The 17,668-nt window shown below is 52.5% G+C and overlaps 1 protein-coding gene across 7 annotated transcripts in view; it reads left to right on the forward strand.

Moving 5' to 3' along the window:
- Nucleotides 1–17,668, forward strand: part of NIN (ninein) — a 65,610-nt gene that overhangs the window by 20,943 nt on the left and 26,999 nt on the right. For all 7 annotated transcript variants that reach the window (XM_030948821.1, XM_030948828.1, XM_030948824.1 and 4 more), the window contains exons 5-16: nt 5,248–5,287; nt 6,543–6,730; nt 7,747–7,893; nt 8,794–8,961; nt 10,551–10,687; nt 11,757–11,897; nt 12,676–12,850; nt 13,401–13,511; nt 14,284–14,373; nt 15,946–16,099; nt 16,427–16,548; nt 16,800–17,326. In XM_030948821.1, coding sequence (XP_030804681.1) covers nt 5,248–5,287; nt 6,543–6,730; nt 7,747–7,893; nt 8,794–8,961; nt 10,551–10,687; nt 11,757–11,897; nt 12,676–12,850; nt 13,401–13,511; nt 14,284–14,373; nt 15,946–16,099; nt 16,427–16,548; nt 16,800–17,326 — 2,000 coding nt within the window. The remainder of the gene's footprint in view (nt 1–5,247; nt 5,288–6,542; nt 6,731–7,746; nt 7,894–8,793; nt 8,962–10,550; nt 10,688–11,756; nt 11,898–12,675; nt 12,851–13,400; nt 13,512–14,283; nt 14,374–15,945; nt 16,100–16,426; nt 16,549–16,799; nt 17,327–17,668) is intronic.

Below are 17,668 nucleotides of genomic sequence, written 5' to 3' on the forward strand. Positions count from 1 at the left end.
TCTCTCCTGGGATTGGTGTTGGGGTGGCCTTGTCACCTCTGGACATGGCTGCTCCTCACATCCTGAGGGGTTGGGATGTGCTTGGAGCCTTCCCAGTGAAGGCATTGGCCTCTCTACTAGGATTGGTGTTGGGGGTGGCCTTGTCACCTGTGGATGTGGCTGCTGCCCTCATCAAAGGGGGTTGGGATGTCCCAGTGCCTTTACTGGCACCAGGATTGGTGTTGGGGTGGCCTTGTCACCCCGGGCATGGCTGCTCCTCACATCCAGAGGGGTTGGGATGTGCTTGGGGCCTTCCCAGTGAAGGCATTGGCTGCTCTCCTGGGATGGGTTTTGGGGTGGTCTTGTCACCTCTGGGCATTGCTACTGCCCTCATCTAAAGGGGGTTGGGATGTCCCAGTGCCTTTAGTGGCCACTCTCCTTCCCTGTCCCTAGGATGGGTGTTGGGGTGGCCTTGTCACCTCTGGACATGGCTGCTCCTCACATCCTGAGGGGTTGGGATGTGCTTGGAGCTTTCCCAGTGAAGGCATTGGCTGCTCTCCTGGGATGGGTGTTGGGGTGGCATTGTCACCTCTGGGCATCGCTGCTGCCCTCATCCAGAGGGGGTTGGGATGTCCCAGTGCCTTCCCTGGCCACTCTCCTTGCTGTCCCTGGGGATGAGCCATGCCAGGCATGGCTCCCTTGCTCCCTGGGCTGTGGGAAGTGGGGAAGGAGCTGGGCCAGTGCTCCTGGCTGGAGTGTGGGCCAGCAATTAACCAAGGGCTGAGCTGCTGCCCCCGTGGCTAACGAGGTGTGGGGCTGGGAGCAGCCTGAGCACGTCCACATCCATCAGTGCAGCTGCCAAAACCTCACCATGGCTCCAGCAGAAGGGATGGGGAGAAGGGGTGGTGGGCAGCCAGCAGCTGCTTGGGGACAGCGGCGTCTAATTGCTCCAAAAAAATCCCCATTCCTGGTTTTGTGCTCCAGATCTGTGGCTCTCTTTGTGCCAGTGAATCTCCTCTTGCTTCCCCAGACAGGAGAGCCAGAGGAGCCGAGTGGCTGGGATTGGTGCTGTGTGTTAGAGCACTGCCCTGGAGCTGGGCTGCTTCCAGCCTGCCCCGCTGTGCCAAGCATTGTTGATTCAGGAGCGTGTGGTGGGAGTTTTTCCACTGCTGCTTTCTCCCTCCTCTGTCTCGTGGCCTCACTTGGAGCCTCTGCAGCTCAGTTGTAGGGGGACACCCAGCCCTGTGTGAGAAAGCAAGGAAGGAATTTCCAATTCCCATGGTTTCAGAGCTATTCCTATGCAGCTGAGCTTAAAAATGATAAAAAAACCCCAAACCAGCACCTCAAAGAAAGGCTTTTCTCTGCTGCTGGTGACCTTTGCTCAGCACCACAGGGATGCTCATCCATGTCTGGTGTTGGCCACATGGGCTGCCCTGGCCTTGGAATCGATGTTAATCCACCCACACTCCCCAGGGAAGGGATGTCCTTGCTGGAAGGGGCTGCTCCAAGCTCACCCCTTGGTTTTAGCTGTCACAGAGGTGTAAAGGGCAGTCCATTAACAAGGTCAGTTAATTAACCCCACTGGTGTAACCACACCGTGGCTGGGGGCTGGAGCAGTGTCCTGCTGGGAATGCTTGTTGCACCTTTTGGGCTGGTGGGATGGTTAATTCCTCTGCAAGTGGAGCAGAAATCCAGTCAAACTTGTGAAACTGCTGCTTTATCAGCATCTCCAAAGCAGATCCTCTTGGTGTGCATGGGAATGACTTGCTGGGACGTGCTGGGGGGTCCCAGAGGGGCGTTGGAGGCTCCTGATTCCCTGGGATCCGGCCAGGGAGCAGCCCTTGCCCAGTTCTCTGTGCTGTGTGTGCAAACACAGCCCCCAGCCTGAGAACTGGGGCAGGATGGCTTAATTGCTGCTTGCTCCCAGGCAATGCCAATTAAAAGGGCTCAGGCTGTGTCTGGGAGGTTTCCTTCCCTCCCTCCCTCCCTGGTGAACACGAGGGAAAGGCTGGAAAGCTGCTCTGGGAGCAGCTGCCCAGGGAGGCTCCACCTCCATCCCCGGGGCTTTTCAGGTGCTGCTGGATCAGGTAATGAGCAGCTGGGTCTGGATTTGGCATTAACCCTGCTGTGGTGGGTTCCTGAGGGTCCCTGTGACCTGCAGGAGCTTGTCCCCATGGATGGTGGCTGTGCTGACTTCCAATCCTCCCAGGGGAGCATCCATCCCTCCCCTTCCCCAGCTGCTGCTTTGCTCTGGGAGAGTCCTTCCTACTTGCAGGTTCATGGAATTCCAGAGTGATTTGGGTTGGAAAGGACTCTAAAGCCCATCTCATTCCAACCTTTTACCCTGGGCAGGGACAGTTTCCACCAGTGCAGGCTGCTCCAAGCTTTGAGGTTTTAGAATCTGCTGGCACATCCCAGTTCAGCCCCTTCAGTGCCACTTGCTCCCATGCTCTGTGTGTTTCTGAATTGTTCCCAGCATGGCCTGGCTCATTGTGAGGGTTGAAACTCCTGCTTTTGGGTCCTCGATGTGAGATTCCCAGAGTGGGACCGTCCTGGAAAACCAGGATTTGTGAATAACAGCTCAGGATAGTGCCTGCTCCCACAAAAAGTGCCTGACTGGTGCTTTGGAGCTGAAAGCACCTGGTAAGGTGAGGTGTGGGGATTTGAGAGCTTGTTTGGGGATCTCTGCTCAGCCCAGGGAGCTGCAGTGTAGATCTGGGAAGAGCAAAATCCATCAGCACTGGGAAGAACAAACTCCATCAGCACTGGGAAGAACAAACTCCATCAGCCCTGGGAAGCCAGGATTTGTGATTAACAGTTCAGGATAGTGCCCAGTCCCAGAAAAAGTGCCTGACTGATGCTTTGGAGCTGAAGGCACCTGGCAAATCAAGGTGTGGGGATTTAAGATCTTTTTTTGGGGGTCTCTGCTTGAGCTGCTCAGCCCAGGGAGCTGCAGTGTGGATCTGGGATCAACAAACTCCATCAGCACTGGGAAGCCAGGATTTGTGATTAACAGTTCAGGATAGTCCCTGCTCCCAGAAAAAGTGCCTGACTGGTGCTTTGGAGCTGAGGGCACCTGGTAAGGTGAGGTGTGGGGATTTGAGAGCTTTTTTTGGGGTCTCTGCTCAGCCCAGGGAGCTGCAGTGTGGATGTGGGAAGAGCAAACCCCACCAGCACCGGGGCCAGGGCTCACCTCGTGGCATGTGCTGCTGATCCTCGTTTTAATTAGCAATATATTGCGGGGGAGAACAAAGGTCTGGCTGGCTGGAGCAGATGGCAGGGGGGACAGAGAGGTGGCTGCTGCTGCCTCATTGTGGGCAGAGCCCACGGCCCCGGCTGCAGATGCACTCGGAGCCATCTGCTCGCCGCACGCGCCTCCCCGGGGATCAGGCATTGCTGGCACCCCCTGCTCTGACCCGGGGCCAGCTGTAGCCCTGCCGGGGCTGGGGGACAAAGAGAGCCTGACATGGGCATGTCCCACCCACGCGGGCCCCTCTTTGTCCCCTCCCGGTGGTGGCTGACCCCGAGCACACAAAGGGACAGGAGGGAGGGAGGGGAGGTCACGCGAGCACCCCAGCCCAAAGCCCCCTGGCTTTGTTCAGCCTCTTGGGGTTGTTGGTGGTGATGGAGTTGTTGTGGTTTTGTAGAATCCCAGAGTGGTTTGGGTTGGGTTGGAAGGGGAGCTTAAAGCTCATCCCATCCCAGCCCCTGCCATGGCAGGGACACCTTCCACCACCCCAGGCTGCTCCAAGCCCTGTCCAGCCTGGCCTTGGACACCTGCAGGGATGGGACAGCAGCAGCTGGTGTGGTTTTGCTGAAAGTGCTTGAAGTGAGGGGCTCTGGTGCTCAGTTAATCTGATTTTATATAAAAGTGTGCATGTTGCTTATGCAGGACTGGCACACAGAGGATCTGCCTCCTGAGCATCACTGCCAGCTTCCCCTCAGTGTCCCAGCTGTCCCCAAGGAGGAGGATGGGTGGCTGCAGGGTGATTTCTCTGGCACCCAAGCTGACCCTCTCTCTGCACAAAGTTTTCTGCATTTTCAGATGGCAATTTCATAGAATCCCAGAATGGTTTGGGTTGGAAGGAACCCAAAGCCCATCCAGTGCCACCCCCTGCCGTGGCAGGGACACCCTCCTCTATCCCAGGCTGTTCCAAGCCCCGTCCAACCTGGCCTTGGACATTTCCAGGGGCAGCCACAGCTCCTCTGTGCAATCTGTGCCAGGGTTCTGCCATTCTTTAGGTAAAGAACTTCCAGGGATGGGATTTAATGGCACCTGTTGCCTCAGCTCCTGCTTTTTGTCCCTCGTGGGACGTTGTGATGCTGTGGCAGGGAAGGGCCCTTGCCTGGTCCTGCAGCTGAAACAGGAACAGCAGCAGAGCTAAAAAAAGTCCAGTGCCTTAATTCAGTTTCCATGGCAACGTTGTAGATTAATGGCTTTTAGCTGTAATCTGAATGAGAGCTATTGAACTTTTCTGTGGTGATTTAGAGCCTCTTTATGTCCTGGGTGACTTTGACTCCAAATCCATCAGTCACGTGCAGGCAGAAGGATCCACTTGTCCCACTGCAGGAGCAACATCTGCCACTGCCAGAGCAGAGTTAATGGTGTGGGAGCAAACACCCTGGGCTGCTACAAGGGTGCCAGGGATGAGACATGAGGAAATCACCTTAAATGCTGTGCTTTTGCTCCTGGTGCTGCCTGGGCTGATGGGATGATGCCAGAGGGAGCTGGATGGTTTAAGACCACCAGAGAGTGGTTTTTTTTCTGTTAAGCTCAGTGTAAGGCTTGTTGGCAGCACAGCTCTCTCCTGATAGAGAGCTGCACTCAGTGCAGGAGGTTTGGATTTGGCTTGGCTGAGTGTGCACAGAATGAAGTGCTGGAAGGAAAGGCTAACCCAGCTCTGTGATCTTCCCTGCATCCCCATCCCCTCAGCCATCAATCCTCAAAGAAAAGCAGCATGGTTTGCTCAGAGGGCAAACCTCTCCCTTGCTTCCAGCACCCTGCCAGGCTCTGCTCTGTCCCCTCTGCTGTCCCCACAAGTCATTTGTGGGGCTTTGGGCACCTCTGGGCTCTCCCAGCACAGAGCTGCACGTGCCAGAACAGGGCAGGATCAAAGAGCCCTGCATCCCCAGCCCAGGCTGCAGGGAGATGAAAGCCTGGCAGCCCTGCTGGAGCCCTGCAGCTCCTTGGAGGCTGATCCCAGAGTCTCTTTCATTCAGGGGATGCCTTGCAATCAATAACTCAGGAGCCTTTTGTTTTCTCCCCAGCACTGGAAGACGCGAGGCAGCGAGGAGTACGAGGCCGAGGGTAAGAGCAGAGAGCAGCACCTGGGTCTGCCTGTTCTCATTTCAGCTTTGAACAGGGATCAGGGGGGCTCTGGGTGTGTGGAGCACCCAGCCTGGCTGCTGCAGAGCTCAGGAAGGTGCAGCTGGGGCATCCCCCAAGCTGGGCATGAAAGCTGAGGCAGGGCACATCTTGTGCTGTACCCCCCTGCCCTCTTCATCCTGCTGTGGGTGTTCCTGGTCCCCCTGAGCCCTGTCCTGCTCCCCATCCTGCCCCGGGGGGCTCTGGCTGTAGTGGAGCCTGGTGGGCACTAGATGTCAGCAGGGACCAGTCATTAAAAGCTCCCTAATTGTCACAGAATTATAAATTCCTGGAGTGGTTTGGGAGGGAGCTTAAAGCTCGTCCAGTGCCACCCCTGCCATGGCAGGGACACCTTCCACCATCCCAGGATGCTCCAAGTCCTGTCCAGCCTGGCCTTGGGCACTTCCAGGGATGGGAAATTTCTCTGGGCAACCTGTGCCACTGTTCTACCATCTTCATCAAAAAAGTGTTCTACCATCTTCATCAGGAGGGTGGCAGGAGGGACATGGAGCTGTTGGAGGCACAGGGGGATGCATCTACTTCCTTTTAATTACATCAGCACCTCTTCCACATTCCAGCTGCTCTCTAACCCCTTCCCATCCAAAGAAACCCAACTTTTTTCTCCTAAAGCTGCTTTTCCAGCCCCAGGAGGTGGCCTGGCAGCTCCCTTGATCCCATAACAGCCCAGGGGAGGTGCCTTTCCCATCCATGCCAGCAGCTGAGGAAGCTCTGCTGCCCTTCCCTGGCCACACTGGCCATCAGACTCATCCACATTCCCAAAGATCCTCCTGGCCACAGCCCCAGCTGCTGCTCAGCCTGCACCTGGCCAGGCACTGGGAGGGATGAAAAGCCGTGTGGATGTGGCACTTGGGGGACAAGGGGCAGTGGTGGCCTTGGCTGTGCTGGGGAACAGTTGGACTCCATGGCCTTAGAGGTTTTTCCAACCCCAGCAATTCCATGGCTCTGTGGAGGCTCCTTCCCCTGGTGGCACAAGTGAGTGAAGTGCTGAGCAGAGTCTGGTACTGCTGGGACCACCATCCCCATCCTTAACCCCAGAGCGGGCTCTGAACCCAGACAAGTGATCTGCAGAGCCGGGAAGGAGCTGTGCCCACTGCAGCAGCAGATCTCCTGTGGGGTGCAGAACCCCCAGATGTTCTGCTCCTCACTGCAGACACCGGAGCAATCTCCCCCATTCCAGGGCAGCTGCGCTTCTGGAACCCAGACGACCTGAACGCCTCCCCTGGGGCCTCCCCAAGCCCAGAGTGGATCGAGGAGAAGCTTCAGGAGGTCTGTGAGCACCTGGGCATCACCAGGGATGGCCACCTGAACAGGAAGAAGCTGGTGTCCATCTGTGAGCAGCACGGGCTGCAGGCGGCGGCCGGCGAGGTGAGCGACCCATCCCAGCCCTGCCCTGCCTGGCCTTTGCTGTGAGCCCCAAAATCCCTCCTGGGATTCACCACAAGCACAGCTGGCTGCTTGGGAAGGGGTTTGCAGCTCCAGCTGCTGGTTCTCAGTGAGGTTTTTGGTCCCAAACCATCAGGAGAAGGCAGCTGCCAGGCTGAGCCGTGGCGTGCGTGCTCCTCACGCAGTCACAGGGGGATCTGGAATTTAAAAGCATGGCTTGGATTCCAAACATGTCTCTTTAATCCTAGGAATTTTCTAGCTAGACAGCAAATATAGGTTAAATATTCATAGGTGGTTGCTTTTGACTTTGGGAAGGCCTGTGGGTGTTTCTGTCCTGCAGCAAGAGCCCATGAGAAAATGAAATCTTTAACAAAAAAAAAGGCTCTTGTCAACTGAGGATTTAGTTTTATTAAAAAAGTCAGGTTTTTTGCATCTTAAGATAACATGGTTTGTATTCATTTCCTCCACAAAACGTGTTCCTGAGCAGGTATTCCTTTGCAGCATCCACAATGAAATATTTTCAAGGTATTAAGGCAGAAAATGGAAAAGATAAACTCTAGACAAAGAAATAGTGAGGGACTAATCTGAACATCTCCAGTCCTGCTTTTGAGAAAGCAGCATGCCCTGAAGCATAAAACAGATTTATGATAACCTTGCAGTGTCTTAGGGTTTTTTTTTTTGCCTGGTCACTTCCAGCTGCTCAGGGTTTGGCATCTCAATACCTCGAGCTGAATTCCTGAGGTCACACTGGCTCAGGAGCAGAATGAAATGAGGTTTTTTTTTTCCCTGCTGCCTCATTAAACAGCAGCTCCAAGATGACCAGGAGCTTTTTTTCATGGTGTATGAGTGCCTGCAATTTTCCACATGGAGAATATGGAAATGTGGCAGGCTGATGTAGCAGGTAATTCTTGCTTCGCTCTTTTTGGAGCCTTGGGAATAGAATGTTTGCCCTGTGCCAGATTTTTTTGGCCTTTTACATGATTTCTGTCTCCTTGCAGGTGCTTGAGGAGGTGCTCCATAACCTGGAGCAAGATGGGACCATGAGCATAGAGGATTTCTTTTATGGCCTGTTTAGAAATGGGAAATCTCTCACCCCTTCAGCATCCACTCCGTACCGGCAGCTGAAACGCCACCTCTCCATGCAGGTGAGAAAGTGAGAGGAGAATCCTGGGGTAAAATGAGCAGGAGAATTCCTGAACAATTCCCACCAAGCCTGTCTCCTCCTCTTCCTCAGTGTTTGTCCCTGCAGGGGCAGCTGTGAGGCAGGAGGTGGTGGCAGTGAGCTGCTGCCTGCCCTGCTCCAAAAGCAGATTTCAACTTCTTGCTCAGAAAAAACTCTTTTGGGGGAGATAAAACCCTGAACACCCTTATGGCAAAGGGGACATGGCTCCCCTTTGAAGTTTTGTGGCTTGGAGAGGGCTCTGGCAATCTGTGGAGTGCAGTGGTAGAGCCTTGTAGAGTTCCAGGGTGGTTGGTGTTGGAAGGGACCTTAAAGCTTGTTCCAACCCCCTGCCATGGGCAGGGCACCTTCCACTGTCCCAGGGTGCTCCAAAGTCCCTCCAGCCTGGCCTGGAGCACCTCCAGGATGGGGCATCCAGGATGAACTGTGTGCAGGGGGAAGCACTGCCTGGGATAGGCTGGGGACATGCAGCTCCCACATCTCCACTCCAACTTTTGCTTTTTTTCTGAGACAGAGTTTGAAATCTGCTCCCTGTCTTTGCCTGGAGGCTGAGGGCTCTACCCAAACCACTCCGCAAGTGCTCCCTGCTGCTGTTTTAGGGAGAGTGACATTCCAAACCAAAAATGAACAGTGGCAAACCCTTCTGGAGCAATGAGGCCAGCTCTGGAACACTGCTCCTCCTGGGATTTATTTTAAATCCCGAGTGCCTGCTTGAGGTCAGCAGCGACGCTCCCGCCGGGTTTTGCTTGGCAGTGAGGAAAACCAGAGCTTAATCCTTAATCTCTGGAGCAGTGCTAGGGAAATTCCATTGGTAAAGCCCTGTGGGCACTGCCTTTGCCCTGTCTCATCCTCATCCTCTCTGCAGTCCTTCGACGAGAGCGGCCGACGCACGACCACCCCCTCGGCCATGCCCAGCACCATCGGCTTCTCCCTCTTCTCCAGCCTGGATGATGGCATGGGCTATGGCTGTGTGGAGGGGGTCCTGGACTGCTGGCACCAGGAGGGCATAGAGAACAGCCAGGAGATCCTGAAGGTAACCCCCAGCTGCATCTCACCCCTGGTTCTATGTGTATTTTTTTATCCCTGTGTTGGATGCTGAGTTATTTCTTTCCTTTCCGAAGTTTCTGGTTTTTCCCCTTTTAAAACTTCCCACGGAGAAGCTGTGGTTGTTCCATCCCTGGAGGTGTTCAAGGCCAAGTTGGACAGGGCTTGGAGCAGCCTGGACTGGTGGAAGGTGTCCCTGCACATGGCAGGGGGTGGAACTGGATGATTTTTAAGATCTGTTCCAACCCAAACCATTCTATGATCCTATAAAAATTCCCAGTGCTAGTAACAAGAGTTCTGGGAAATTTCCAGTCATTTCCTTTATGGTGCATCCCATTTTATCTTTTTTAATGATAAAAATACCCTGTGATTTCCAGCATAGCTTGAAGAGGTCACCTACATTTGTTAGGAAGCAATTTAATTCCTTTTCCTCCCTGAATAGCTGCACCTGCAAACCTCTGAGCACTGGGGTGACCTGAATTATTGCTTGTGCTGAGGTGGAGGACAGCACTTGAAACCCTGCCCAGTCCTCAGTGTTCCATTAGAGAGAGTAGAAAGGTGATGGGGATGAAATCAGATACCTGAATAAATCCATCCCTGTCCATCTCATTAGAAGCTGTGGGTGGCAGAAGATCATTTCATGTGGCCATCACTGGATTCCAACAGTGATGAGTGTGATTCTCCTGGCTTTTAAATATCCTTGTGAGTAGAGAACAGCCAGGCTGGAATAACCCCTGCCATGGCTCAGGATTTAAAACCCCCTCATCACCTTGCACTGGTTGAGAAGGTTGGGACCACCTTCAGCAGGTTTGGGTGTCCACCTTCACTTTGTTGCTTTCCACTGGGAAAATTGCTTTGTGCTGGTGTCACTGGGGTGGTTTCTGCAGTGTCTGCAGTGTTCCAGCCCCACCACAAGTGCTTTGCTTTGTGCTCCTGCAGGGTTTAGCTTGGACAAGTCCAGCTGTCAGCTCAACCCTTATTCAACACTAAAGCCCATCCCCAGGTCTCACATCCACATGGATTTTGAACACTTCCAAGGCTTGGAACCACCTGGGATGGTGGAAGGTGTCCCTGCCCATGGCAGGTGTCTGGATGACCTTTAATGTCCTTTCCAACCAAACCATTCTGGCATTTTACAAAATCCCAAGCAGCTGCTGATGATAACTTGCTTTCTGAGAGGTGGGATCCTCACCATCAAACCCCCCTGCAGGGCTGCCTCTGTGTTGCCTCTGTGTTACAAGAGCTGCTTTTGTTTGCCACGAGCATCCCCAGCCACCCCCTCACAGCAGCAGAGTCCAGGCTCGTTAGATCCTGCAGGGAATTAGTGCAATTCATCAGGCCTGGGCTTAATTTCCTGTTACTTTGCAGCAGGCCATTTCCCATCTCCACAGCTGGCAGCAGCTCTGTTGGAGGGAGGTGGCAGAGATGTCTGGTTTGTTGCCCTCGGGGCGTTTGTGACAGATTAATCAGCAAAGATTTCTTGTGAGCCTGCTGATTCTGTCCTGTCAATCCCTGCAGAAATGTCTCCAGGCTCCTGCAGGAAGCTCATTCCACCCAGAGGATTTGTTGTTTCCACAGGCTCTGGACTTCAGCTTGGATGGGAAGGTGAACCTGACGGAGCTGACGCTGGCGCTGGAGAACGAGCTCCTGGTCACCAAGAATGGGGTGCACCAGGCAGCCCTGGCCAGCTTCAAAACAGAGATCAGGCATTTGATGTGAGTCCCAGGGGTGGCTGAGGTGCTGCTCCCTGCTCTGCTGGCCCAGCAGGAGCTGAGGGAGCAGCTGAGGGGTGCTGGTGCTCCCAGGGGCTCTGGGGTGGCACTGGAAGGCTCAGTTCTCTGTTGGAGTGCTCAGAAACTTCCAGCTGTCTTGTTTTGCCTGGGAAAACCACTGAAACCTCCAAGGGTTGCAGGAAAATGTGGTTAAAAATGCAAAATGGAAGCAGCAGGCTGTTCCCAGCCTGGGAGTGGTCACTGCTGTCCGCAGTGGTCATTGATGGCCAAGGAATGCACAGCTCAGGGCAGAGGCTGGTGGAGTTTATCAGTACCTTTGATCCAAACTGATCTGGGGCATTGCAGAGGTTCTGCCATGTGGTAGATGTGGAGGTGAGGTACAAAATCTGTACCACTGTAAATTCCAATGTTTTTCCTTGGAAACTCAGCACAGTTTGACTTTGTGCTGGACTCACTGTGAAGGTTTCTCTGTTGAAAAAGAAGGCTCCAGGGAGGGCTCAGAGCCACTTCCAGGGCCTAAAAGGGCTCCAGGAGAGCTGGAGAGGGACTGGGGACAAGGAATGGAGGGGACAGGACACAGGGAATGGCCAGAGAGCAGGGTTAGATGGGATATTGGGGAAGAATTCCTGATTGGGAGGGTGGTGAGGCCCTGGCACAGGTGCCCAGAGCAGCTGTGACTGCCCCTGGATCCCTGGAAGTACCCAAGGCCAGGCTGGAGCAGCCTGGGACAGTGGGAGGTGTCCCTGTCCATGGCAGAGGCTGGAATGTGAGAGGGTCTTGAAGGTCCCTTCCAACCCAAACCATTTCAGGATTTGAATTTGGGGGCTGGACCACGGCTGAGGGTCTCAAGTGTTGAGGTCTCAGGATCTGTGGGGACACCAAGACATGTCCAGAGCTCTTTGGGTACAGGTTCAAATCCAGTGACTAAATTCAGTCGATGAGACCCTTGGAGATCTCTCCAAGCTTTTTCTCTGATGTTTCAAATCCCCTTTTTGGGGGGAAGCAGTGAGGACAGGCCTAATACAGGCTGGCTCTGCTCTGCTCTGCCCAGGGAGAGGTTTGACCAGGTGGCCAGGGAGAAGGAGAAGCTGCGCTCGGACCTGGAGAAGGCAGAGAAGCTGAAATCCCTGATGGCCTCGGAGGTGGACGATCACCACGCCGCCATCGAGCGCCGCAACGAGTACAACCTCAGGTGGGGCAGCTGCAGCATCCCTCCATCCATCCCCCTCCATCCATCCCTCCATCCATCCCTCCATCCATCCCTCCATCCATCCCTCCATCCATCCCTCCATCCTCCCGGCCAGGGGCTTGGTGACCACCCAGCTTCACCCCCAGCAGTATTTGTCACCTTCTTCCTTCTGGGGGTACCAGTTGTTGGTTTCTCTGGGTCTGCATTGAAGGCACTTGAGACAGTAGTTCATGTTCAGACTCAGGTGTTTATTATTTCTTATCAGTAAAACAGTGTCACTGCTGTGAGTTCAGCAGCTTTTCATTAGAAGGCACAAAATGGCCAACAATCTCTTGGTACAAGGTTTTTTAAGACTAAACCATCCAATTAAGAGCTGACACCTGGATTATTTTCCCTTTTAACCCAATAACTGATCCCACAGAGCCCCCAGTGAGGACTTTTCTGCCCAATTACAAAATGCCACCCAAACCCATGAAGAAGGAGGAAGAAGCAGCATGAAGAAGAAACCCAGGATGACACCCTGTGCCTTCCATCTTGCTTCCATCCACAACACACTAAAAACCCCAAAACCTCAATTTTTCACAAGTGATACACCTACACTACTCTCTGTAATCTATTTCACACTTCTATGGATTCCAGTCTGTCTTGAAGAGTAGGAAACTTTCTCCATGGATGAGGGTCAGAGTCAGTGCTCCCTGGGGGTCAGGGCACCCCAGAGCAGACAGAGAAATATTCCCTGGGTTTCCACACTTGCTGTAACGGGCTCCTGTCCCCCTGGCAGGAAGCTGGATGAGGAGTACAAGGAGAGAATCTCTGCTCTGAAGAACGAGCTGCGCAGGGAGCGGGAGCAGATCCTGCAGCAGGCCAACAAACAGAGGCTGGAGCTGGAGCAGGAGATTGAAAAGCTGAAAACGGATGAGAATTACACCCGGGACCGCCTGGGCCTGGCCCTGAAGGTAACAGGGGCTGAGCACAGCCAGGATTTCCCCCAAAATCAGGAATGCTCTGGCAGGGGGAGTGACTCCTGAAAGGATGAGTTGTGGGCTATGTTTAGCTGGCCAAAAGTTATTGAAGCAGCAAGGTTGAGGCATATCCATGAGAATTGGTGTTTGGGGCACGTCAATGGGTTGTTCCATGGATTCCTGACCTCCAGAGATCTCAAATCTCTGCTGCCATCACGTGCAGAGTGTGTGTGTGTACAGCTCTCAGATGAGCTGTCAAGCCAGGAGATAAAACATCCTGATCAAGTTTAAAATCCTCTTTTAAAAATAAGCAAACCATGCAAAGCAAACTTGCTGTTAAGCCTTTTGATAATTTATCAAAAGTCCACTGTTCACACTTGGCTGTGGCAGGAGTGGGTTGTGTGTGGATAATAATAATAATTCATAATTCCTGTCATCACCTGAAGCTTGGAATAGTGTCATGCTGGATTGGGAGTTACCCTTATTATGCTGGTTTTTCCTCCTCCAAGTGCTGATCTGTTGTGGGGTTTTTTGTTTGCTCCAGGAAAACAGCCGCCTGGAAAACGAGCTCTTGGAAACAGGAGAAAAACTGGCTGAGTGTGAAAGTCTGGCAAGCAAACTGCAGAGGAACTTGGAAAATGTCCTGGCTGAGAAGGTAAATCCCCCTTTTCCCAGTGGGGTTTCAGAATTAAATCATTTTTAAGTTGCTGCATTCCAGCTGCCAGTTCAGCTGATAGCCAGAGGCCTTGGGGTCTCTATGCAGATTATCCAGGCACAGCCTGCCTTGGTGACAGGGGCTGCCTTCAGCTAAGGAAAATACAGATATTCCACCTTAGCTGTAATTTTATTCTAATTAAAGCAGGGAGCCTTAGAATGAAGCAATCATCTTGCAGATCTGCAGGGATTTTTATTTTTTTTCCCCAGCACAGAATTTTGGATGGGCCCAACTTGCAGGTCCTTTCCAGGAGGAGTGAGGGTTTTCCATGGCATCACTGCTGGAATTAGGTGAAAATCGAGGTGATCACCTGTTCATGGCTGTATTACATTAAACTTTCAGAATATCAGCTTCTCCAGAGATGTTTAAGTTTGTGCAGCCATAGCCTCAGGTTCATATATTGGGATTTCCAGCCTTCTTTGAAGCTTGGGATTGTTTACCACACTGAGATGTGCATATGCTAAGGTAGAAAGCTGTGATCTGGAATCAGAATGAGCATGAGAGCTGTGCTAGATGGCAGACAGGTTTTTTGCAGAAGTTACTCATTCCCTGCTCGGAGGAAAGCAGAGTTTCTTTATTTAAAATAAAAATCCAGAGTGGAGAGAGGGGAGAGTGCAGGCTGCAGGACTGCTTGGGATGGCTCCACGCTGTCCTGAGCAGGGCTGCAGGGTTGGGTGGGTGGATCACTGGATATTCCTCTCCTGTGTTGCAGTTTGGTGACCTGGATCCCACCAGTGCAGAGTTTTTCCTGCAGGAGGAGAGGCTGGCCCAGATGAGGAGCGAGTACGAGCAGCAGTGCAGGGTAAGTGCAGCTGAGACCTGGCTCCTGTGTCCACCAGGAACATCACAGAACCGTTTAGGCTGGAAAATCCCTCTCAGGTGTAGTCCAGGCATTCCCCCAGCACAGCCAAGGCCTGCACTAAGCATGTCCCCAAGTGCCACATCCTCACTGCAAGCAGCAGCACGAGGCAGGTTGGAAATCTCTTCCCCTGGCTGAGCTAAGGGGGTGAGGTGCCCCCAGGGACCATGGAGCCCTGTGAACTCAGAGTTCCAGGAACTTAGAGGAGAAGTAAAACACATCCACATTTTGCTGGTTTTCAGTCCAGAAATGTTTTTTTTTAAATAAACCTGAGAACAGAAAGTTTGCTTTCTCTTCCATCTTGTGTACTTGAAAGACTTTAAGGTGAGCCTGCAGGTTTTCTATTTACACATCTTACTTTTTGATTTCTACAGAGGAACCAGCTCATCTGTTGCCCAGAGCAGCTGTGGCTGCCCTTGGATCCCTGGAAGTGTCCAGGGCTGGGTTGGATGGAGCTTGGAGCAGCCTGGGACAGTGGAAGGTGTCTCTGCCATGGCAGGGGTGGGATAGGATGAGCTTTACCCAAACCCAACCCAAACCATTCTGGGGTTCTGTGATCTGTTCTGCAGGATTATTTCCACTCAATAAGGGCTGCCTTTGCTGTTGGATTGGAAAGCAGCACAGCAGCTCTCCTAGGAAGCTGCAGTTTAAAAGCAAAAATTGCCTAGAAATAGGAGTTGAATCGGTTCTTCTCAATATGCAGCTGATTTTTCTCTTTTTGAGGATGGCAGACAGAAGTCAGTACTCAAGGTTCACTTCCTGGGCCTTTCAGAGCTGCAGGGTTGTGTGTTTGCACATTCAGGGAGTTGTTTTCCTCAATAGCTGCTGTTCCTGGAGTGGAGTGCACAGCCCTTGGCACAAACCCTCGGGATGTTCCTCTGGCAGGCAGGAGGAAGGACCAGATGGTAAATTCAGTAATGAGGGGATCTCTCTAATTTGATCTTTTGCTTCTGGTTTGATTTTTTTCAAGTAGATGGTGTTTGAGGAGGCATTTCCCAACTGTTTGGAAGTGTTACTAAAGCTGCTTTTCAATGAAAGGTCACAGGAAGAAGGAATAAAGGGAAAGCTCCTGGAGCTCCTGTTACACCTTCACCTTTGAGAGTTTGGGATTGTAGAATCATCAGAGAATCCCAGAATGGTTTGGGTTGGAAGGGACCTTAAAAACCATCTTGTTCCACCCCTGCCATGGCAGGGACACCTTCCACTGTCCCAGGTTGCTTCAATCCCTGTCCAGACTGGCCTTGGACACCTCCAGGGATCCAGGGGCAGCCACAGCTGCTCTGGGAATTCTATTCCAGCCCCTCCCCACCCTCAGAGTCAGGAATTCCTTCCCAATCTCCCATCCAGCCCTGCCCTCTGGCAGTGGGAAGCCATTCTCCCTTTTTTGCCTGTGTTTATTGACAACTCTTACTCTGCTGTAATTCCCACCCAAATGTGCTGTGGTGGGACTGGGTGGATGCTCAGCAGCCTTAGCTCCATTTCACTCAGCTGTTTTTTTGTTTTCCTCCCTGTCAGGAGCTGCAGGACCAGATTGATGAGCTGCACTCAGAGCTGCAGGAGTTCCGTGCCCAGGGCAAAGTGCTCAGGCCTGCCCTGAGGAATTCCTTGTCAGAGGAGTTTGACATCGACATGAAGAGCCATGGCACCAGTGGGATTGAGCCTGACCAAGGTAAAACATCCCTCCTGCAGGACTGAGATCTGGGCTGCAGGTGGTTATAACATCTTAGAGGTCATTCTGTGAAAACCTTCCCAGGGAGAATTGATCCCCACCTCTAATTTGGTGTTTAATGTTAATTTGGACTGTGACTGCTGAACCAAATTTAAAGCTGAAATTGAAGTTTGCAGTTCCCTGGCTCTGTTTGTGATGGGAGTTTGAGAGCTGCCAAACAAATTTGAATTGAGGAAGTACTTCTGTTGAGAATTATATCTATTTATGTATTGTATGATTAATGTTATTATAGTTATATAAATTATTACTTGATTACTTTTTCCAAAGGACTCGGTTCAGAAGACTGCAACCCATTAAATATGAGCATAGAGGCAGAAATGGCCATTGAGCAGATGAAGGAGCAGCACCACAGGGATCTGCATCACCTCAAGCAGGAGCTTGAAGACACAGTAAGTGTTGGAATGAGATGGTCTTGAAGGTCCCTTCCCACCCAAGCCAATTTGGGATTCTATGATCCCAGGAAGAAATAAAGCTGAGCACTGATGCATTCTTTCCGGGGAAATTAATATGAGATGCTGAAGTGTAAATCAAAATACTCAGTAGAGTGAATACACAAAACTAGATGGAAATATTGATGAAAACATCCCTGTAGAATATCCTGTGGAAAATGAACAAACCCATCCCATTTTCCCTCCTGCAGGTGAGCCATTATGAAAAGCAGCTGGATGAGACAAAAGCCCACTGGGAAAAGGAGCAAGAGGATCTGAGGCAGAAGTTTGCTGAGGAGATGAATGCCATGGAACAGGAGATCACTGGCCTCAAAAATCAAATAGCAGAGCTGCAGGGAGAGGCAGCAGCGCTCAGAGAGCAGCAGGAGAAGCTCAGCTGCAAACACAGCGAGGAGAAAAACAAATTACAGCTGCATTTTGATGAGGAGAAAGCCAATCTGCAGGAGCTGCTGAGGCAGGAGCATGAAGATGAAGTCAGGGCCAGAGTGGAGCAGGTGAATGAGAAGTTCAGGCAGGAACGGGAGGAGCTGGTGCAGCAGAGCGCCTGGGTGGAAGAGAAGATGAGAGCGGTGGTGCAGAGCCTGCAGGAGGAGAAGGGGCAGCTGGAGCAGGGCTTCCAGGAGCAGCTGAAGAGGCTGGCAGAGCTGCACGCCCTGGAGAAGGAGGAGCTCCAGGAGGAGCTGCTGAGGAAGCACCAGCAGGAGCTGGAGGAGGAAAGGTGAGTGTCACCCCTGGTGGGGACAGTGCTGGAGCCTGGTGAGCCCAGGGCAGAAACACCTCCCTGCTGGGCAGTTCCAGGTGTCCTGCTCTGTTCCACACCTCTGGGCTGCTCTCCAGGGGTTTTTTGTTCTCTGACCTTTCTCAAGCAGATCTTTAGGTTCGTTTTTAGCTCGCCCAGAGGCAGCAGTTGTGTTAAAGCATAACCAGGAGTGATTAACTCGAGCTCTGCTCAGGATCCCTGTGCTCCACAAATCCCTTTAAAACTCAATCAGCTCTGGGTTTTCAGAGTTCTTTGCTGAAGAAGGAAAGGGGTGGCAGGGAAGTGCTTTTTTAGCCAACA

Source organism: Camarhynchus parvulus, chromosome 5 (assembly GCF_901933205.1).
Source record: "Camarhynchus parvulus chromosome 5, STF_HiC, whole genome shotgun sequence".
NCBI classification, from domain to species: domain Eukaryota; kingdom Metazoa; phylum Chordata; class Aves; order Passeriformes; family Thraupidae; genus Camarhynchus; species Camarhynchus parvulus.